Here is a 23,237-nt window from a genome sequence, read left to right as displayed (position 1 = left end):
TGTGTTGGTACCTGTGTCTAGCGGGGACATGGTGTGTGTTGGTACCTGTGTCTAGCGGGGACATGGTGTGTGTTGGTACCTGTGTCTAGCGGGGACATGGTGTGTGTTGGTACCTGTGTCTAGCGGGGACATGGTGTGTGTTGGTACCTGTGTCTAGCGGGGACATGGTGTGTGTTGGTACCTGTGTCTAGCGGGGACATGGTGTGTGTTGGTACCTGTGTCTAGCGGGGACATGGTGTGTGTTGGTACCTGTGTCTAGCGGGGACATGGTGTGTGTTGGTACCTGTGTCTAGAGGGGACATGGTGTGTGTTGGTACCTGTGTCTAGCGGGGACATGGTGTGTGTTGGTACCTGTGTCTAGCGGGGACATGGTGTGTGTTGGTACCTGTGTCTAGCGGGGACATGGTGTGTGTTGGTACCTGTGTCTAGCGGGGACATGGTGTGTGTTGGTACCTGTGTCTAGCGGGGACATGGTGTGTGTTGGTACCTGTGTCTAGCGGGGACATGGTGTGTGTTGGTACCTGTGTCTAGCGGGGACATGGTGTGTGTTGGTACCTGTGTCTAGCGGGGACATGGTGTGTGTTGGTACCTGTGTCTAGCGGGGACATGGTGTGTGTTGGTACCTGTGTCTAGCGGGGACATGGTGTGTGTTGGTACCTGTGTCTAGCGGGGACATGGTGTGTGTTGGTACCTGTGTCTAGCGGGGACATGGTGTGTGTTGGTACCTGTGTCTAGCGGGGACATGGTGTGTGTTGGTACCTGTGTCTAGCGGGGACATGGTGTGTGTTGGTACCTGTGTCTAGCGGGGACATGGTGTGTGTTGGTACCTGTGTCTAGCGGGGACATGGTGTGTGTTGGTACCTGTGTCTAGCGGGGACATGGTGTGTGTTGGTACCTGTGTCTAGCGGGGACATGGTGTGTGTTGGTACCTGTGTCTAGCGGGGACATGGTGTGTGTTGGTACCTGTGTCTAGCGGGGACATGGTGTGTGTTGGTACCTGTGTCTAGCGGGGACATGGTGTGTGTTGGTACCTGTGTCTAGCGGGGACATGGTGTGTGTTGGTACCTGTGTCTAGAGGGGACATGGTGTGTGTTGGTACCTGTGTCTAGCGGGGACATGGTGTGTGTTGGTACCTGTGTCTAGCGGGGACATGGTGTGTGTTGGTACCTGTGTCTAGCGGGGACATGGTGTGTGTTGGTACCTGTGTCTAGCGGGGACATGGTGTGTGTTGGTACCTGTGTCTAGCGGGGACATGGTGTGTGTTGGTACCTGTGTCTAGAGGGGACATGGTGTGTGTTGGTACCTGTGTCTAGCGGGGACATGGTGTGTGTTGGTACCTGTGTCTAGCGGGGACATGGTGTGTGTTGGTACCTGTGTCTAGCGGGGACATGGTGTGTGTTGGTACCTGTGTCTAGCGGGGACATGGTGTGTGTTGGTACCTGTGTCTAGCGGGGACATGGTGTGTGTTGGTACCTGTGTATAATGGAGACATGGCAGCCACCCAGTATCCCAGCTGAGGGGCGATGTAGGTTAGGCTGAGCTGGTCTCCCTCCCTCTGGACATAGCCCAGACTGCTCTTCAACCAGGCCCCTACAAACAAACAAACACAGAGAGAGTTAGACATATACTCTTCAACCACAGTAAATCAGTGTAAAGCGTTTGGCCTAGTCACTGTGCTGCTGCAGTTCTTCAGTCAACCACCAGGAGGCAGCATACTCACAGTGACACAGTCATAACACATACCGGCCAGGAGCCATATGAGCCAGAATCATCATAACATAGCCAGACACAGTCATTGTGTAAGATGAGGTAACACGACCTGGACAACGATCTAATGTCAGTTTTTAATTTCGTCACCATTGGTTATGATAAGGATTTGTGGTATGTAGGCTGATCCTAGATCTGTGTATGAGAGAGGCTATGACAGTGCAGCAGTGGGCTCTGCAGGGGATTCTCTGTCTATTATAGATGCTCTGATGCAACCCAATTAGAAAGGAAGAACTAATGTACAGGGAGGGGGAAGAGAGAAACAAGAGAAGGAGAGAAATGCCTGTGACTCAGCATCTTTGTGAAACGCTTCGCCTCCCTCCCTCCCACAGTTGTCATCGATCCCCATGGACCAAGTACAGCTAAGCACAGAAACAGCCCAACCCAGCACAGCCCTGTCCTCTTGAGGAGTCAACTCTCACTGGATGACCTTTTACATTAGTGTATTGTATCCTCTGGCAGTAAGGCATCGCACACACACACACACACACACACACACACACTACTGGTCACCTTTACATTGGTACCAGTCCTTTGTGAGAGTTTGTAGGAACGTCATCATGAACTCTGTTCAGATGTGAACTGGATGAAAATCAATTTATAACATTTTAGACATGCGTTTTTCTGGATTCTTTTGTTGTCATTTTGTATCTCACTGTTCAAATAAACCTACCAGTAAAATTATAGACTGATCCTTTCTTTATCAGTGGACAAACGTACAAAATCAGCAGGGGATCAAATACTCTTTCTCCCCCCCCCCCCCACTGTACATCATTAAATCCTCTCTGTAATGTATTGACATCATTAACTCCTCTCTGTAATGTATTGACATCATTAACTCCTCTCTGTAATGTATTGAGTCTGGATGGTAGTTACATCATTAACTGGATGGTATTGACATCATAAACACACGGAGGTAAACATGCTCCTTTCTAACAGTATGTGACATCATTCAGCTCAGTGCTCCACAACATCCCAGAACAAAATACATGCTGTCAGTTAAACTAGCAGAACAGGTTTGACCAAGTCTGTGTGTGTCTTTTGCTCAAGCGTCTGTGTGTGAGAGTTTGTGTGGCTCTGTATGCTCAAGCATCTGTGTGTCTCTGTGAGAGTTGGTGTGTGTGTGTGTGCTCAAGATTCTGTGTGTCTGTGTGAGAGTTGGTGTGTGTGTGTGTGTGAGAGAAAGAGTTGGTGTGTGTGTGTGTGTGTGTGTGTGTGTGTGTGTGTGTGCGCGTGTGGGGGAGTTGGCGTGTGTGTGCGTCAGTGAGAGTTGGCGTGTGTGTGCGTCAGTGAGAGTTGGCGTGTGTGTGCGTCAGTGAGAGTTGGCGTGTGTGTGCGTCAGTGAGAGTTGGCGTGTGTGTGCGTCAGTGAGAGTTGGCGTGTGTGTGCGTCAGTGAGAGTTGGCGTGTGTGTGCGTCAGTGAGAGTTGGCGTGTGTGTGCGTCAGTGAGAGTTGGCGTGTGTGTGCGTCAGTGAGAGTTGGCGTGTGTGTGCGTCAGTGAGAGTTGGCGTGTGTGTGCGTCAGTGAGAGTTGGCGTGTGTGTGCGTCAGTGAGAGTTGGCGTGTGTGTGCGTCAGTGAGAGTTGGCGTGTGTGTGCGTCAGTGAGAGTTGGCGTGTGTGTGCGTCAGTGAGAGTTGGCGTGTGTGTGCGTCAGTGAGAGTTGGCGTGTGTGTGCGTCAGTGAGAGTTGGCGTGTGTGTGCGTCAGTGAGAGTTGGCGTGTGTGTGCGTCAGTGAGAGTTGGCGTGTGTGTGCGTCAGTGAGAGTTGGCGTGTGTGCGCGTCAGTGAGAGTTGGCGTGTGTGCGCGTCAGTGAGAGTTGGCGTGTGTGCGCGTCTGTGAGAGTTGGCATGTGTGCGCGTCAGTGAGAGTTGGCGTGTGTGCGCGTCAGTGAGAGTTGGCGTGTGTATGCGTCTGTGAGAGTTGGCGTGTGTATGCGTCTGTGAGAGTTGGCGTGTGTATGTGTCTGTGAGAGTTGGCGTGTGTATGTGTCTGTGAGAGTTGGCGTGTGTATGTGTCTGTGAGAGTTGGCGTGTGTATGTGTCTGTGAGAGTTGGCGTGTGTATGTGTCTGTGAGAGTTGGCGTGTGTATGTGTCTGTGAGAGTTGGCGTGTGTATGTGTCTGTGAGAGTTGGCGTGTGTATGTGTCTGTGAGAGTTGGCGTGTGTATGTGTCTGTGAGAGTTGGCATGTGTGTGTGAGAGTTGGCGTGTGTGTGAGAGAGTTGGCATGTGTGTGTGAGAGTTGGTGTGTGTGCGAGAGTTGGTGTGTGTGTGCGAGAGTTGTTGTGTGTGTGCGAGAGTTGGTGTGTGTGTGCGAGAGTTGGTGTGTGTGTGAGAGAGTTGGTGTGTGTGTGAGAGAGTTGGTGTGTGTGTGAGAGAGTTGGTGTGTGTGTGAGAGTTGGTGTGTGTGTGAGAGTTGGTGTGTGTTATCACCTCTCCATGTGCAAGCCTAGACAACAACACACTCCCTCCTAACATTGGCTTCTTTGTGTGGAGAAAGAATGATCAGGCAGAAATATTTCTGGAGAAATCTCAAACTCTCTCTCACTCGCACACTTACACACACTCAATTAAAGCCCCAGGTCTGTTAGGTTTGTTATTGGGGGGTTGCTAGGGAAACGGTGGACTAAAACACAGAGGACCAGAGGTGGCTGTTTCTGGGAAATATTAACCCCATACAGCGTGTGTGCGTGTATTGACACAAGGCTACATACCCTCTGGCTATAAGGCATCGTGGGAACAGTGGCTTTCAATGTCAATCATGTAAAGGGTCACCCAGTGAGAGAGTTGACTCCTCAGGAGAACATGGCTATGCTGGGTCAGGCTGTGCTGGGCTAGGTACAGTACTGTGTGTGATTGTTTACACCTTATGTGTATATCTGTCTGTGTGTGTGTCTGTGCTCCTATAGCCCCCGTCCTAATCAGCTCGTTGGCCTAGTGAATGGTCTCCTTCAGCAACAGTAAGTCACGTTGTGTTGGTCACAGTGACTGGACCTTCATATTACAGGATGTCCTTGGTAGTGTACCTCAGCTTGACTGGTTCAAGCACTACGCTGGCTACCCTCCTAAATCACTCCACTGCTGTCTGAGTCAATGATCTAGGGCTGACTACAACTCTACTGATCTGGGGAGGGAGGGAGAGAGGGGAGGGAGGGATTTTCCAAACAGGTTAGGCTACATTTCCTAGCCAATCTTGTGATGTGGATATAATCAGGAACAAGAAGTATAGTGTTTTGATGTGTTTTAATAGGGTGCGTTACGTCCAATAATATGTCAGATAATCTTTTATAAAGTTCTCAAGTCTTCCATTCATAACTCTGCCTCACTAATCTCCCGTCTCACTGTACAGTGTGTTGCATTCTGGTACGCTTTCTTTCCCCAGTTCCTTTAAAAAAAGAATGTAGTGATGCATTTCCCAGCTTGACTGAGATACACACATCCCATCAACTTTCAGGAAACATAGATCCCACTGATGAAGGATGCAGGAGGGTAAACACACACAACACAACACACACCTTACCCCACTGATTAGAAGTTCAGAGGGGAGGAACTCTGGACCCAAACACAGGAAATCTGCTCCCTGCTCAGAAAGGGAAAAACTGAAAAGCTGTGTGTGTGTGTATGTACTCACCTAGACTGGGGTCGAACCTCCAGGCTGGGATGTGTTGGTTCTCCTTCAGGCCGCTATTGGCCGGTAGAGGGATGGAGATGCTGATTGGGCCATTCACCTGGAGCTCCACCCCCTCGCTGGCCAATAGGTGGACAGAGATGGCCGCCACTGGAGTCAGCTCAAACCTACGCTCACTTCCTGTTAGAGGACAAGAGGAGAGCCAAAAGAGAGGAGTAGTGAGGGAGAGAGGAGAGCAGAGGAGAGTAGCGAGGGTTGAAGAGAGAGAGGAGAGGTGTAGTGAGAGGGAGAGAGAGAGGAGAGAGGAGAGAGGTGTAGTTAGAGGGAGAGACGGAGAGGAGAGGTGTAGTGAGAGAGAGAGAGAGAGAGAGAGAGAGAGGAGAGGTGTAGTAAGAGAGGGAGGAGAGGAGCAGTGAGAGGGAGAGAGGGAGGAGAAGTTTAGTGAGAGCGAGGAGATTAGAAGAAGAGGAGAGGAAGCAGGGAGAAAGAGAAGTGGAGAGTGTCTGCTAAATGATACAAATGTAAAATGGACACGCACACACACAGGTTGTCTGAGAGCACAGGGGTTATATTGTGTTAAAGGGGGCTCTTCTGGGTAGTGTATCTTTGATGGAGCCTCTTACATAGAACTGTACCTCACCCCTACCTTCACCCCTCATCCCCTTAACCCTACCTTATTCACATCCACCCCTCACTTCACCACACCCACCCATACCTTCACCCCTATATCACCTCACCCACTCCCCTGCCTTCACCCCACCCACCCACCCACCCCACCCCTCCCACCTACCTTCACCCCTACTTTCACCACATCCCCCTCACCCCTACCGTCACCTCCCCCACCTACCCTTGACCCCACCTGCCCACCCACCTATCTGTCCCTTCACCCCACATCTCCACCCACCCACCCACTTACCCCTCATCCATCCCTTCACCACACACTCCCCACCAGCCCCTCATGTCTTCTATCCCACCCACCCCTCATCCCCCACCCACCCACCCCTCATCTCTTCCATCCAGAGTGTATTCCACCTAAGTCTGGTCCCAGTCTGTCCCAGTGGAGGTACCTGTTCCGTTGCCCCCCAGGCCCTGTAGGTAGGGGAAGTGCTGGATGTGGCTGGGGTTGTTGGCCACAGTCAGCAGGGCAGTGAGATTGCTGTAGGACGAGTTGGGAGGGAGGCTCAGGGCTCGACGCTGGAACTGAACCCAGGACTGACCCCTCGATCCTGGGGAGGAAAGAGGGGGGGGGGGGGGGTCAGGAACCACTCACACACTTAGATCCACTGTTCCTTAGTGTCCATCTCCCCTGTAACCCTTTTTAACGCAGCTTGTCAAATGAATGTCTGGAAGATGTGTGATGAACGCCATATGAATGCTGGCCTTCTCTCCTCTCACTCTCTTATCACTCTGTTTTTACTCCTCCATATTAAATCTCAACTTTCTAATGGTTTTTCTCTTTTACTCAATCGGTTCCTTCCATCTCCCTCTGCCACCCTTCCTTTCTCTCTCCCTCTTTCTCTCTCACTGCCTCCCGCTTTCTTTCTCTGTCTCTCACTGCAAGGGCTTTATTGGCATGGGAAACATGTTCACATTGCCAAAGCAAGTGGAATAGATAAACAAAAGTAAAATAAAACAATACAAAAATGAACAGTAAACATTACACTCACAAAAGTTCATTATGTGGAAATAGTTAAAGTACAAAAGGGAAAATAAATAAATATGGGTTGTATTTACAATGGTGTTTGTTCTTCACTGGTTGCCCTTTTCTTGTGGCAACAGGACACACATCTTGCTGCTGTGATTGCACACTGTGGTATTTCACCCAATAGATATGGGAGTTTATCAAAATTGGGTTTGTTTTCAATTTTATTTGTAGGTCTGTGTAATCTGAGGGAAATATGTGTCTCTAATATGGTCATGCATTTGGCAGGAGGTTAGGAAGTGCCGTTCAGTTGCCACCTCATTTTGTGGGCAGTGTGCACATAGCAGGTTCTCTCTTCAGAGCCAGGTCTGCCTACAGCAGCCTTTCTCAATAGCAAGGCTATGCTCACTGCGTCTGTACATAGTCAAAGCTTTGCTTAAGTTTGGGTAAGTCACAGTGGTCAGGTATTCTGCCACTGTGTACTTTCTGTTTAGAACCAAATAGCATTCTAGTTTGCTCAGTTTTTTTGTTAAATCTTTCCAATGTGTCAAGTAATTATGTTTTTATTTTCTCATGATTTGGTTGTGTCTAATTGTGTTGCTGTCCTGGGGCTCTGTGGGGTCTGTTTGTGAACAGAGCCCTAGGACCAGCTTGCTTAGGGGACTCTTCTCCAGGTTCATCGCTCTGTAGGTGATGGCTTTGTTATGGAAGGTTAGGGAATCGCTTCCTTTTAGGTGGTTGTAGAATTTAACGGCTCTTTTTTGGATCTTAATAATTAGCGGGTATCGGCCTAATTCAGCTCTGCATGCATTATTTGGTGTTTTACGTTGTACACCGAGGATATTTTTACAGAATTATGCATGCAGTCTCTCAATTTGGTGTTTGTCCCATTTTGCAAATTTTTGGATTCTATAACTGATTCAAGTATTTTTAGCCAGATCCTAATTGGTATGTCGAATTGTATGTTCCTTTTGATGGCATAGAAAGCCCTTCTTGTTTCTTAGATCGTTCACAGCTTTGTGGAAGTTACCTGTGGCACTGATGTTTAGGCCGAGGTATGTTTAGGCGACAACAAACAATCTATAACTGGACTAATAGATCACTGACTAAAATCAAATCCAATTTTATTGGTCACATACACGTTTAGCAGATGTTATTGCAGGTGTAGCGAAATGCTTGTGTTCCTAGCTCCAATAGTTCAGTAGCATCTAACACTTCACAATACACATACATCTCAAAGTAAAAGAATGGAACTAGCAAAGGATATGAACAAAATGTGCACACGTGGCTACATGCAGATCTCGATTTGATCTCAAAACAAGCGCATCTACTCACAACCACTCATGCTGTAAACACAGTCCAGTTCAAAGTAAATGGCACAGATCCATATATGGCAATGGTCTATTTGCATATAGGCCTATTGCAGCTCTGATTTGTTATGCTGCACCAGTCTGTGTAGATTACGGGCTGAGTCGTGCATGTCAATGCAATAGAATCCTACTCCGATGGCTTCTGCCTACAACCACATTTTGTGTTTCAGTATGTTGCATTGAAAGTGGCAAATATTGCCTTGATTCAATCAAAATTGCCACAGTAAAGGGAAACTGTGATAGTGTTAACAAGGAAAACTCTAGAACAGTAGCCACCAACCTTTTCTGAGTCAAGATCCCTTTCTGAGTCAAAATGCAAGCCAAGATCGAACGCTCAAAAAAATAAAAATAGGCTAAACTTTTTTTCTATGAAACATTAACCAATTAAAAACAGTACTGTAGCAATGAGGTTTGTGCAGTAAGCTACAGGCCCAATACATTAATCACCGCATACTGGCTTTGGCTTTGCTTGAATTGCCCTGCCAATGCATTGTTGTTCGGGACATTTAAAAAAAATTATATTAAAGCATTTGAGGTAGGCTATATGATCACACCGGTAATAGATCTGTTGTTGTATTACTTGTGAGGCACAGCTGAGTGAGCATACATTTAAATAATTCGCTTTTTATTTTACTGGGCTGATGGTGCCTGCATCCGATGGTCAGTCTTAGCAGAGGGAGAGAGCAGCAGACTGAGGGTCCACCTCTCAACATCCCTCCGCTCTCCCTTTCCTCCACTGACACTGACCAAAAAGTGACACCTTCTTCCAGCTGTTGGCGAAACTCAAGTCGCACCGCATTATTTCTGCCTCATGCACTAATTCATGTTGTTACTCCTATGACCAGAGAAAGTGAAATATTCCTTGATATTAAAAAAGACCCAAGCCGCTAATAATAACGCAAGCCTATGGATACAATGTCCTACTCATTCATTACTGCTGCACTGCTTGTTGCAGAGCTGATTGGAAATATGAGAAAAGGGCATTTTATGGCTTATAAAAGTGTTGAATACAAAGTGTTGACAGTGCTGAGTAAGAACTTAAACATGAAGTTACTCATAAAAACAGCAGCTCTTTGCTGTATTCGTTGACAGTTTCTCTCTAGCTATGGTTTTCAATGTTCTGAAATCTTTGCTGTAGCTTTCTTGTACTGCAGACACGGTCATCTTAGCCATCCATTAGCCAGCGGTAGGCCTATAGTGCACTTGATTTGCTCTCCGGGCCCGCCGGGAAGGAAGAGTTTGTACCTTCAGACACATGAAATGTTTCAAAATGGCAACAGTTGGCCTACCCGGCGCGCAGGGCAGCTGAATCGGGTGCAGCTACCGCCAATAACTAAAGCCAAAATAATTATAGAAACGCAGGGCTTTATCGTTGGGTTTTTTACAGAAATGTTTAGACATTGACTAGGGATGCCTTGGAGATCCATCGTGATCGACCGGTTGGTGACCACTGCTCTAGAAAGTTGAGTGAAGTTCAATCTCGTTCTTCTCTCCGTGGGCTGATATTTCTTCTGTGAGGCAGTCCCGCGGGAGGTGCGTGGTCTCAGGGCTACTGCGCGCAGCTTTGAGGGAACATTGCTTGTGAGTACCAGAAGTCCTCAAGAGAATAGTAAACCTCACTTGTAAAAAGGCTATTTTAGGCTTATGGATTAGGTTTAGGGCAAGAACTAGGGGTTAGGTTTAGGAGTTAGGTTTAGGGGTTAGGTTTAGGGGTTAGAGAAAATAGGGTTTTGAGTGGGACTCAGTTGTTGGTCCACAAAAAGTCCTCACAAGTATAGTAAGACGTGTGTGTGTGGACATGTTTAATCGACCAACGAAAAAAAATATTTATAGGGGGTTTAGGGTAAGGATAGAATTAGTGTCAGTGTTAGAATTGGGGTAAGTGGTTGTGGGTTAGGTTTAGGTTTTGTTGTAAGGTTAGGGAAAATAGGATTTTGAATGGGAATCAATTGTGTGTCCCCACAAGGTTAGTTAAACAAGACTGTGTGTGTGTGCGCTTGAGGACATGTTTAACTACAAGAAGAATAAACAAAAACAAAAATTAGACCAATGAAAAATACTATTTCTAGGGGGTTTAGATTAAGGATAGAATTAGTGTTAGTATTGGGGTAAGGGGTTGTGGGTTAGGAGAAGGTGTTGGGGTATGGTTAAGGGTTAAGGAAATTAGGATTTAGAATGGGAATCAATTGTGTCCCCACAAGGTTAGTTAAACAAGACTGTGTGTGTTAAAGAGAAGTTTGTATAGTGGGGCTTCGCGATGATGTCATAGTGTTTCCACTGTGGGGAGTGTACATTCCTGGGCAATGAGACACCGCTGCAGCCGTGCCTGTGTGTTTTCTCTAGCTCTGTGTATCCTCTGCCTCCAGCACACCTGATCTGGTATTGATCTGAACATCCAGTATTAGAGGAGGTCTGGTATTGATCTGAACGTCCAGTATTAGAGGAGGTCTGGTATTGATCTGAACGTCCAGTGTTGGAGGAGGTCTGGTATTGATCTGAACGTCCAGTGTTGGAGGAGGTCTGGTATTGATCTGAACGTCCAGTGTTGGAGGAGGTCTGGTACTGATCTGAACGTCCAGTGTTGGAGGAGGTCTGGTACTGATCTGAACGTCCAGTATTAGAGGAGGTCTGGTATTGATCTGAACGTCCAGTATTAGAGGTGGTCTGGTATTGATCTGAACGTCCAGTACTAGAGGTGGTCTGGTATTGATCTGAACGTCCAGTATTAGAGGTGGTCTGGTATTGATCTGAACGTCCAGTATTAGAGGTGGTCTGGTACTGATCTGAACGTCCAGTATTAGAGGAGGTCTGGTACTGATCTGAACGTCCAGTATTAGAGGAGGTCTGGTACTGATCTGAACGTCCAGTATTAGAGGAGTTCTGGTACTGATCTGAACGTCCAGTGTTGGAGGAGGTCTGGTATTGATCTGAACGTCCAGTGTTGGAGGAGGTCTGGTACTGATCTGAACGTCCAGTGTTGGAGGAGGTCTGGTACTGATCTGAACGTCCAGTATTAGAGGAGGTCTGGTATTGATCTGAACGTCCAGTATTAGAGGTGGTCTGGTATTGATCTGAACGTCCAGTACTAGAGGTGGTCTGGTATTGATCTGAACGTCCAGTATTAGAGGTGGTCTGGTATTGATCTGAACGTCCAGTATTAGAGGTGGTCTGGTACTGATCTGAACGTCCAGTATTAGAGGAGGTCTGGTACTGATCTGAACGTCCAGTATTAGAGGAGGTCTGGTACTGATCTGAACGTCCAGTATTAGAGGAGTTCTGGTACTGATCTGAACGTCCAGTATTAGAGGAGGTCTGGTATTGATCTGAACGTCCAGTATTAGAGGAGGTCTGGTATTGATCTGAACGTCCAGTGTTGGAGGAGGTCTGGTATTGATCTGAACGTCCAGTATTAGAGGTGGTCTGGTATTGATCTGAACGTCCAGTATTAGAGGTGGTCTGGTATTGATCTGAACGTCCAGTATTAGAGGTGGTCTGGTATTGATCTGAACGTGCAGTATTAGAGGAGGTCTGGTATTGATCTGAACGTCCAGTATTAGAGGAGGTCTGGTATTGATCTGAACGTCCAGTATTAGAGGAGGTCTGGTATTGATCTGAACGTCCAGTATTAGAGGAGGTCTGGTATTGATCTGAACGTCCAGTTTTGAAGGAGGTCTGGTATTGATTTGAACGTCCAGTATTAGAGGTGGTCTGGGATATAATCACATCAACAGGACTGGAGTAACAAAATGGAGAGGAGTTAGTTCTAGGAAACAGCTTGGACACGATGTGAGATGTAGCAGAGCATGTGTGTGTGGAGGGGGGAGGGTTCCTGTGCCAATCCAAAAAGCCCCTCCTCACCCCCTCCCTCCTAAGAGTTCCCATCCCCTCTTCCCCGCCTCTCCCCCTTTCCCTCATCCCCTCTCTTCCCCCTTTCCCTCATCCCCTCTCTTCCCCCTTTCTCTCATCCCCTCTTCTCCCTTCTCCCTTCTCACTGTATGCACCAGACCATAGCATGATTATTAGAGGTCAACCGATTATGATTTTTCAACGCCGATACCGATTATTGGAGGACCAAAACCCGATGCCGATTAATCGGCCAATTTTTTTATTGCTTTTTTATTTGTAATAATGACAATTACAACAATACTGAATGAACACTTATTTTAACTTAATATAATATATCAATTATAGGACTATTTCTCTCTATATGATTTGTATTTCATATACCTTTGACTATTGGATGTTCTTATAGGCACTTTAGTATTGCAAGTGTAACAGTATAGCTTTCTCCTCGCTCCTACCTGGGCTCAAACCAGGAACACATCGACAACAGCTACCCTCGAAGCAGCGTTACCCATGTAGAGCAAGGGAAACAACTACTCAAGTCTCAGAGCGAGTAACGTTTGAAACGCTATTAGCGCGCACCCGCTAACTAGCTAGCCATTTCACATCGGTTACACCAGCCTCATCTTGGGAGTTGACAGGCTTGAAGTCATAAACAGCGCAATGCATTGCGAAGAGCTGCTGGCAAAACGCAGTAAAGTGCTGTTTTGAATGAATGCTTATGAGCCTGCTGCTGCCTACCACCGCTCAGTCAGACTGCTCTATCAAATCATAGACTTAATTATAACATAATAACACACAGAAACACGAGCCTTAGGTCATTAATATGGTCGAATCAGGAAACTATCACGTTTATTCTTTCAGTGAAATACGGAACCGTTCCGTATTTTATCTAACAGGCGGCATCCATAAGTCGAAATATTCCTGTTACATTGAAGGTTTTGCAATGTTATGTCATAATTACGTAAAATTCTGGCAAATTAGTTCACATCGAGCCAGGTGGCCCAAACTGTTGCATATACCCTGACTCTGCGTGCAATGAACGGAAGAGAAGTGACACAATTTCACCTGGTTAATATTGCCTGCTAACCTGGATTTCTTTTAGCTAAATATGCAGGTTTAAAAATATATACTTCTGTGTATTGATTTTGAGAAAGGCATTGATGTTTATGGTTAGGTACAGTCGTGCAACGATTGTGCTTTTTTCGCAAATGCGCTTTTGTTAAATCATCCCCCGTTTGGCGAAGTTGGCTGTCTTTGTAAGGAAGAAATAGTATTCACACAGTTCGCAACGAGCCAGGCGGCCCAAACTGCTGCATATACCCTGACTCTGTTGCAGAGGTGACACATTTTCCCAAGTTAAAAGAAATTCATGTTAGCAGGCAATATTAACTAAATATGCAGGTTTAAAAATATATACTTGTGTATTGATTTTAAGAAAGACATTGATGTTTATGGTTAGGTATAAGTTGGAGCAACCTTTTTTGCGAATGCGCACCGCATCGATTATATGCAACGCAGGACAGGCTAGATAAACTAGTAATATCATCAACCATGTGTAGTTAACTAGTGATTATGATTGATTGATTGATTGTTTTTTATAAGATAAGTTTAATGCTAGCTAGCAACTTACCTTGGCTTCTTACTGAATTTGCGTAACAGGCAGGCTCCTCGTGGAGTGCAATGTAAAGCAGGTGGTTAGAACGTTGGACTAGTTAACCGTAAGGTTGCAAGATTGAATCCCCGAGCTGACAAGGTAAAAATCTGTCATTCTGCCCCTGAACAAGGCAGTTAACCCACCGTTCCTAGGCCGTCATTGAAAATAAGAATGTGTTCTTAACTGACTTTCCTAGTTAAAAAATATTTATAAAAGAAAAAAAAAAACGTTTCAAATCGGCAAATCGGTGGCCAAAAATACCGATTACCGATTGTTATGAAAACTTGAAATCGGCCCTAATTAATCGGCCATTCCGATTAATCGGTCGACCTCTAATGATTATCCTGCCCTCCTGGAGGACGGACACACACAACTCAGTCAGCAAGATTTAAAGGAGTAGCAGCAGCAGAACCTCCCTCAGAGAGGATGGCGGAACACACACACACATAGCAAAACAAGCACACTGATCAGACACATGGCAGACAAAGATACATTTTATAAGATCACATCTAATTTAATCTTATCTAATGTAATTGCTCCTGACTGATTGACAGAGGACACATGCTGCCTGAGTGTGTGTGTCTTTCATTAGAGAGATGTTTTAAAGGGGTGGACATCATTCATTATTAATGTGTGTGAGGTCACTGGGCCAGGGATCTCACTCACTCACTCACTCACTCACTCACTCACTCACTCACTCACTCACTCACTCACTCACTCACTCACTCACTCACTCACTCACCTTGAGATCCAGAGTTAATGTGTATCAGGTCTTCATACACCATCAGAGTGGCAGCTCTCTCTGGTAGCAGCTCCAGACTGAGAGAGGAAAACACTGGAATACACACACATTTCAGTCATTTTTACATTTCAGCAGACGCTTGGCGTTGCAAGCACCATGCTCTACCAACTGAGCCACATGGGACCCACCACAGTCACTCATTTATTAATCACAATAACCCACCTGTGGCTCATTTTTATTCTCACTAATAAAAGGTAAACTATTGAATTTAGGTTTTCCTCTCAACTTCATGACATATTCTAGACCTAGTGGTTTCTTTATTTTCTAGCATTGTGGTTTGTAGAAAAACATTTGTTTGAAGATCTTACTTGACTAGTTTAAATCTCTAGCTTTCCCTTTTCCATTCTCTGTGATCTGCCTCTACTATTAAAGCCTTGGATGGTGTTTTTCATAGCGCCCTTCGTTTTATCACAGGAGACAGTTTAATTACTCAACACTGTATTCTTCACCAAAAGGTTCTCTGTAGATCACCACAGTCTTTTTAAATACAAAGCCCTGCTCCACAAACCCCCGACTTACCTTAGCTAACATCACTATTAAGACTTAAAATGACAAGTTCTTAAACCTGTTCACAGGGTTGGTTAACTCTGGAGACTCCTTTGGTGTCTAGAGTGTGTTAATAATCTTGCACCTTATGTGTGGCATGATCTACAATACACTTTAAAATGGGAGGAATTGGTGCCTCTAGGTCATGTCAGACGGCAGTTAGGGGATCTTTTTACAGAAGAATGTGTCTGTTTTTTTCCATTGTGTTTTGCTTTTCGTGTATTATTGTGTAAAATAATGTGTATATGAATGTGTAGTTTAATGTGTTTATTGTATTTTGATGTGCATTGTGCTGCTATACAGGGCTCACCTGGAAGAGAGACAATGACTCCCTGTCTAAATAAAGAGACGCTGGTCTCAGCATTGACTCCCTGTCTAAATAAAGAGACGCTGGTCTCAGCATTGACTCCCTGTCTAAATAAAGAGACGCTGGTCTCAGCATTGACTCCCTGTCTAAATAAAGAGACGCTGGTCTCAGCATTGACTCCCTGTCTAAATAAAGAGACGCTGGTCTCAGCATTGACTCCCTGTCTAAATAAAGAGACGCTGGTCTCAGCATTGACTCCCTGTCTAAATAAAGAGACGCTGGTCTCAGCATTGACTCCCTGTCTAAATAAAGAGACGCTGGTCTCAGCATTGACTCCCTGTCTAAATAAAGAGACGCTGGTCTCAGCATTCACTCCCTGTCTAAATAAAGAGACGCTGGTCTCAGCATTGACTCCCTGTCTAAATAAAGAGACGCTGGTCTCAGCATTGACTCCCTGTCTAAATAAAGAGACGCTGGTCTCAGCATTGACTCCCTGTCTAAATAAAGAGACGCTGGTCTCAGCATTGACTCCCTGTCTAAATAAAGAGACGCTGGTCTCAGCATTGACTCCCTGTCTAAATAAAGAGACGCTGGTCTCAGCATTGACTCCCTGTCTAAATAAAGAGACGCTGGTCTCAGCATTGACTCCCTGTCTAAATAAAGAGACGCTGGTCTCAGCATTGACTCCCTGTCTAAATAAAGAGACGCTGGTCTCAGCATTGACTCCCTGTCTAAATAAAGAGACGCTGGTCTCAGCATTGACTCCCTGTCTAAATAAAGAGACGCTGGTCTCAGCATTGTCAAAGACTCCAGCCACCCTAGTCGTTGACTGTTCTCTCTGCTACCGCACGGCAAGCTGTACCGGGGCGCCAAGTCTAGGTCCAAGAGGCTTCTAAACAGCTTCTACCCCCAAGCCATTAGACTTCTGAACATATAATCAAATGGCTACCCAGACTATTTGCATTGCCCCCCTCCTTTTACACCACTGCTACTCTTTGTTTATTATCTATGCATAGTCACTTTAATAACTCTACCTACATGTACACATTACCTCGACTAACCTGTACCCCCGCACATTGACTCTGTACCGGTACCCCCTGTATATAGTCTCGCTATTGTTATTTTACTGCTGCTCTTTAACTACTTGTTACTTTTATTTCTTATTCGTATTTTTTAAACTGCATTGTTGGTTAGGGGCTTGTAAGTAAGCATTTCCCTATAAGGTCTACACTTGTATTTGGCGCATGTGACTAATAAAAACGTAGTTGACTCCCTGTCTAAATAAAGAGACCTTGGTCTCAGCATTGACTCCCTGTCTAAATAAGGGCTGAATAAAAATCATAGACAAATGTTCTCTCCTCTTTCCTCCTCCTTTCTCTGTCTTCCTGTCACTCCTCCTTTCCTCTCTCTGTCACCCCTAAATTGTCCAGTGCTGATAAGCATGTGTGTGTGAACAATCTGAAAGTGTTATGTGAGGATAATGGGGGTGGTCACTTATTATAATAAATCTGTAATGGGGCACCCTCATACACCAATTTCAGATTGTTCACGCGCGCGCGCTCACACGCACACGCGCACACGCACACGCACACACACGCACACGCACACACACACACACACACACACACACACACACACACACACACACACACACACACACACACACACACGAATGTACTACTTTGACCTACCGGGCAGTCTGGTGGGTCTCCAGGGGGCGGAATTTGGCACGTAGCCCTGTCTGGACGCTGTGACAACCAGCAGGGTTCCAAGGCGGTAGGGAAAACGCAGGTAGGCATTGCCGTCAGCAGCAGAGGTCTCTGTGGTTACAGGGGTGTGGTTGGCGAAGAGCTCGATGGTGGCTCCGCCCAGGGGCTGGTGGGTGCTGGCATCACTCAGGTGAACCTTCAGAGTCACCTCTACACAGAGAGAGTGTGAGAGTTACACACACGGCTAAGTAAGTGTCAGTGATGTAAAGTAAGATATTTTGAAAGCACTACTTTTTTGGGGTAACTTTTACTTCACTACATTCCCAAAGAAAATAACATACCTTTTACTCCACACATTTTGACTGACACCCAAAAGTACTCATTACATTTTGAATGCTTAGCAGGACATGAAAATGGTCCAATTCACACACTTATCAAGACCATCCTTTGTCGTCATCCCTGCTGCCTCTGATCTGGCAGACTCACTAAACACAAATTCTTCATTTGTAAATTATGTCTGTGTGTTGTACTGTGCCCCTGGCAAACCCTTAAATTGAAAAAAGAAGAAAATTGTGCCGTCTGGTTCGCTTAATATAAGGAATTTTAAAGGATTTATACTTTTACTTTTGATACTTAAGTGTATTTAAAACCAAATACTTTTACTCAAGTAGTATTTTACTGGGTGACTTTCACATTTACTTGAGTCATTTTCTATGAAAGTATCTTTACTTTTACTCAAGTATGACTCTTTTTTCCACCACTGGTAAGCATGCACCACAGAGACTCAGGCTCGTCACTTTAATTGTCTGTAATTAGTTGGCCTTCAATCTCTAATGAGTCCCATTTTATCTGAAAATGAACCAACTTAGCCGAATGAAGTGTATCAATGTCCAGTCCAACAGAAAATGAATCCTAGAACAGAGCCTATGATATAGCCTAGGCATATACTGTTGAAGTCGGAAGTTTACATACACTTAGGTTGGAGTCATTAAAACTCATTTTTCAACCACTCCACAAATGTCTTGTTAACAAACTTTAGTTTTGGCATATCGGTTAGGACATCAACTTTGTGCATGATACAAGTCATGTTTCCAACAATTGTTTGCAGACAGATTATTTCACTTATAATTCACTGTATCACAATTCTAGTGGGTCAGAAGTTTAAGTTGACTGTTCCTTTAAACAGTTTGGAAAATTCCAGAAAAAGATAGGCTAATTGACCTAATTTGAGTCAATTGGAGGTGTACCTGTGGATGTATTTTAAGGCCTACCTTCAAACTCAGTGGCTCTTTGCTTGACATCATGGGAAAATCAAAAGAAATCAGCCAAGACCTCAGAAAAAAAATTGTAGACCTCCACAAGTCTGGTCCATCCTTGAGAGCAGTTTCCAAACGCCTGAAGCTACCACGTTCATCTGTACAAACAATAGTACGCAAGTATAAACACCATGGGACCACGCAGCTGTCATACCGCTCAGGAAGGAGATGCGTTCTGTCTCCTAGAGATGAACGTACTTTGGTGCAAAAAGTGCAAATCAATCCCAGAACAGCAGAAATGGACCCTGTGAAGATGCTGGAGGAAATAGGTACATAAATATCTATATCCACAGTAAAACGAGTCCTATATCAACATAACCTGAAAGGCCGCTCAGCAAGGAAGAAGCCACTGCTCCAAAACCGCTATAAAATAGCCAGACTACCGTTTGCAACTGCACATGGGGAAAAAGATCGTACTTTTTGGAGAAATGTACTCTGGTCTGATGAAACAAAAATAGAACTGTTTGGCCATAATGACCATCATTATGTTTGGAGGAAAAAGGGGGATGTTTGCAAGCCGAAGTACACCATCCCAACCGTGAAGCACGAGGGTGGCAGCATCATGTTGTGGGGGTGCTTTGTTGCAGGAGGGACTGGTGCACTTCACAAAATAGATGGCATCATGAGGAAAGAAAGTTATGTGGATATATTGAAGCAACATCTCAAGACATCAGTCAGAAAGTTAAAGCTTGGTCGCAAATGGGTCTTCCAAATGGACAAGGACCCCAAGCATACTTCCAAAGTTGTGGCAAAATGGCTTAAGGACAACAAAGTCAAGGGACTGGATTGGCCATCACAAAGCCCTGACCTCAATCCTATAGAAAATTTGTGGGCAGAACTGAAAAAGTGTGCGCGAGCAAGGAGGCCTACAAACCTGATTCAGCTACACCAGCTCTGTCAGGAGGAATGGGCAAAAATTCACCCAACTTATTGTGGGAAGCTTGTGGAAGGCTACTTGAAACGTTTGACCCAAGTTAAACAATTTAAAGGCAATGCTACCAAACACGAATTGAGTGTATGTAAACTTCTGACCCACTGGGAATGTGATGAAAGAAATAATGAAAGATGGAAGAAATAAAGCTGAAATAAATAATTCTCTCTACTATTATTCTGACAAATCACATTCTTAAAATAAAGTGGTGATCCTAACTGACCTAAATCAGGGTACTTTTACTAGGATTAAATGTCAGGAATTGTGAAAAACTGAGTTTAAATGTACGTTAACTTCCGACTTCAACTGTATATATACACACAGTAGTCCATACAGGAGTCAGGATAAGCTTCCTGACTCAGTCACATTTGACATTGGCAGTTAACAGCCAATCACAGTGAGTGGCCAAAAGCATATTTCCTGGTTCCCAGCCAATAGCGAGGCTCTGTCAAAACAATGGGCCCTTTCGCTGTTTCTTGATGCCTGAGGAAGGAAATCTCTGAGCACACATCTCCTTTATTACTGTCATACACTTTCCTGGAAACTGCTGAATAACATACTTCCATTAAACCATTAACTCTGTTGGATAGCGGAGCATTGTAAAGCTGCCCCCCCCCCCACACCCACACACACCTAGTTCATGCAGTGCCAGAGCTAAACTGGGACAGAGCAACAACCCATTCTCTCAAGTGGAACACCCACACTGGCCAAGCTTATCTAGGCTAGACCTTTGTTAGGGCCCTATAAAATCTGTTGAATTTAAAAATATATATAATAATTTCAACTTTATTTAACCAGGTAGGCCAGTTATTCACAACTGCAACCTGGTCAAGATAAAGCAAAGCAGTGCGACAAAAAACAACAGAGTTACACATAGGATAAACAAAAGTACAGTCAATAACACAATAGAAAAATCTATATAGTGTCTGCAAATGGCGTAAGGAGGTAAGGCAATAAATAGGCCATAGTAGCGAAGCAATTACAATTTAGTAAATTAACACTGGAGTGATAGATGATGATGTGCAAGTAGAAATACTGGTGTGCAAAAGAGCAAAAAAGTAAATAAAAACAATATGGGGATGAGGTAGGTATTTGGGTGATTGATTCCGTTTATTTTTCCCCCCCAAATTCCATTTGTTTTTCCAGGTTTCCGTTTCTCCGTTTTTTTCAGGTTCACTCTCAAAATTGCACTTTTTTAATAGAAAAAAACAAATAAAGCAGAGGTCTGGGATTTTTTTGTGGAAATTAGGATTTTTGGGTGTAGATAACCTTTAATTCCAGTGAGCACCTAAGGTTTTTTGTAGCCACATGTGATGGTAGTGTTCACAAAACAAATACACTGGATTGATGAAATAATCCTGATATCATTCTGCCACGGAAGCATAGGCTACTTTGTAGTTAACATTTCATTGAGAAGTTTTTTGGGAGCCTTTCCATCTACCAGAAGACTGTTTTCATTAGCATCATTGCCAACCGCTACACAAAGTGGTAGCTGCACGCACCGCACATACACAGACAGGGGTATTCTGGAATGGGAGACAGATGGTGAAACCCCAAGTTTCACAAGAGAAATCCAAGTATTTAGAACACTTTAGTTTCAGTGAACGTGAGTTAACCTTGGCAAGGTAACACTCACCTTTACCCAGGCCAGAACGCTAACCTTTACCACTGTGGCGAAAGGCACTGTGCATGAGTCAAACGGTGTGAGTGAGACAGAGAGAGACAGAGAGAGAGGACAACCAGAAAAAGAGAGCTAGACCTTTAATAACAGAGTATGCACACACAAGAACATTTCAGCTTGTTTCATAAAGGAGCTTGGCTAACAGCTTAACGGTGACTTGGTACCAACACTAAACAAATGTCTGGTCTGGCAGGTTATGTAATGTGTGCTAATAGCTAACAAGGATACTTAGGCTATACTTCATCAGTGAAATAAGTAGGAGCTCAGTCTAGTACAATCACCTACAGTGGAACAATTCATTTAACCAACTCAAGACACACACCTTCCTCATCTCTCTGCTATTACACTATCTACTTACTCCTGTGTCGTATACGTGCACATGCACCAACGCAAGCACACCCTCTCACACACACCCCGTCACAAACCCTGTCTCACACACCCCCGCTGTCACAAACACACCCAGTCACAAACCCTGTCTCACCCCCCCCCCCCCGCCCTCTCACAAACTGTCTCACCCCCCCTCTCACAAACACACACATATCCCCTCTCACAAACCTTCTCACACACACCCCCTCTCAAACACACCCCCTCTCACAAACCCTCCCTCACACACACACCCCCCTCTCTCATCTACATGTCCTCTTGTGGCAGACACTTGTCTCTGTGATAAGGGGAGTGATGTCTGATCATTGGCCCTTAATTAAGGCTGAAAGGGTGTGCCCCCCCACCTACCGTACATACACATCCTTTACCCTTACATAAACACACCCACTCTTACCCCGTCCCCCAACACCAGAGCATGCTCCCCCTTCTTCTCCCATCTCCCCAGGCTGGATGATTATTCAGGTAACAGACACAGTGACACACAGAGGGTCAGACAGATACAGAAGACAGACTACTACAGATTCTCTATCTAGGTCGCCCAAAAATATCACTTACCAAACTAGTCGCAACAAACCTTTTAAGTTTCACTGTAGTGGGTCTTTTAAGGGTAGTGAAAATATACGCGTTCCCCCAACACAGAGGTCAGGGAGAGGGAGGTATTTAAATGGTGCATCACTTCCTGTCCCAGTGTTCCGTCCTTCTTTAGGGGTACCAGCTGTGCTCACTCTGAAGAGCTCCCCTGGGAGACTGGGGCGTGCACACACACACACCTCCCCATTCTGATCCAATAAATCTCTGGTGACATCATCCTTAAACAGGCTACAGCCCTCTGAAAGAAGTGCATCGTAAAAACACACACGCATGTAGGAAGAGAAATGTTGTGTTTCAGCAGCCCTGTTAAACCAGTCGTTCTCTCAGTAACTGGCTCTCGGTCGGTCTGTCTGTCTGTGTGCCATATGGAGGACAAAGGCATCAAAGGGAGTTTTTCCTGACCTGATGCTGAGATCTACCACCAATTAGCCCTAGCAACAGCAGCCAGAGCAGCAGGGCGCGTGTGAGACAGACAGTATGGGTGTGAGAGGTAGAGCCAGTGTGTATCATTATGTTTGTGTGAGTGTATGTTAGAGGTCGACCGATTAATCGGAATGGCCGATTAATTAGGGCCGATTTCAAGTTTTCATAACAATCGGTAATCGGTATTTTTGGCCACCGATTTGCCGATTAAAAAAAAAAAAAGATTCATGTTTTTTTTTTTTTTTTTATACCTTTATTTAACTAGGCAAGTCAGATTAAGAACACATTCGTATTTTCAATAACGGCCTAGGAACGGGGGTTAACTGCCTTGTTCAGGGGGGGGGGATTCGGGGATTCGTTTTGAAACCTTCTGGTTACTAGTCCAACGCTCTAACCACCTGCCTTACATTGCACTCCATGAGTAGCCTGCATGGCAGGCTGACTACCTGTTACGCGAGGGCAGCAAGAAGTCAAGGTAAGTTGCTAGCTAGCATTAAACATATCTTATAAAAAAAACTATCAGTCATAACATAATCACTAGTTAAACTAGTAATATCATCAACCATGTGTAGTTATCTAACGTGTCCTGCGTTGCATATAATCGATGCGGTGCCTGTTAATTTCTCATCGAATCACAGCCTA

General features: G+C 45.2%; 1 protein-coding gene across 1 annotated transcript in view; it reads right to left on the bottom strand.

The window, feature by feature from the left end:
* Positions 1-23,237, bottom strand: part of LOC106576092 (protein FAM171A1) — a 35,353-nt gene that overhangs the window by 5,884 nt on the left and 6,232 nt on the right. The window contains exons 2-6 of the mRNA XM_045698448.2: positions 17,252-17,479; positions 14,648-14,740; positions 6,461-6,619; positions 5,397-5,573; positions 1,474-1,590 (exon numbers count right to left, since the gene is read on the bottom strand). Of these exons, the coding sequence (XP_045554404.1) occupies positions 1,474-1,590; positions 5,397-5,573; positions 6,461-6,619; positions 14,648-14,740; positions 17,252-17,479 (774 nt within the window). The remainder of the gene's footprint in view (positions 1-1,473; positions 1,591-5,396; positions 5,574-6,460; positions 6,620-14,647; positions 14,741-17,251; positions 17,480-23,237) is intronic.

The sequence above is a fragment of the Salmo salar genome, chromosome 02 (assembly GCF_965601325.2).
Source record: "Salmo salar chromosome 02, fSalSal1, whole genome shotgun sequence".
In the NCBI taxonomy this organism is placed as follows: domain Eukaryota; kingdom Metazoa; phylum Chordata; class Actinopteri; order Salmoniformes; family Salmonidae; genus Salmo; species Salmo salar.
The sequence above is the reverse complement of the archived record's forward strand: the minus strand, read 5'-3'. Positions and strand labels throughout refer to the sequence as shown.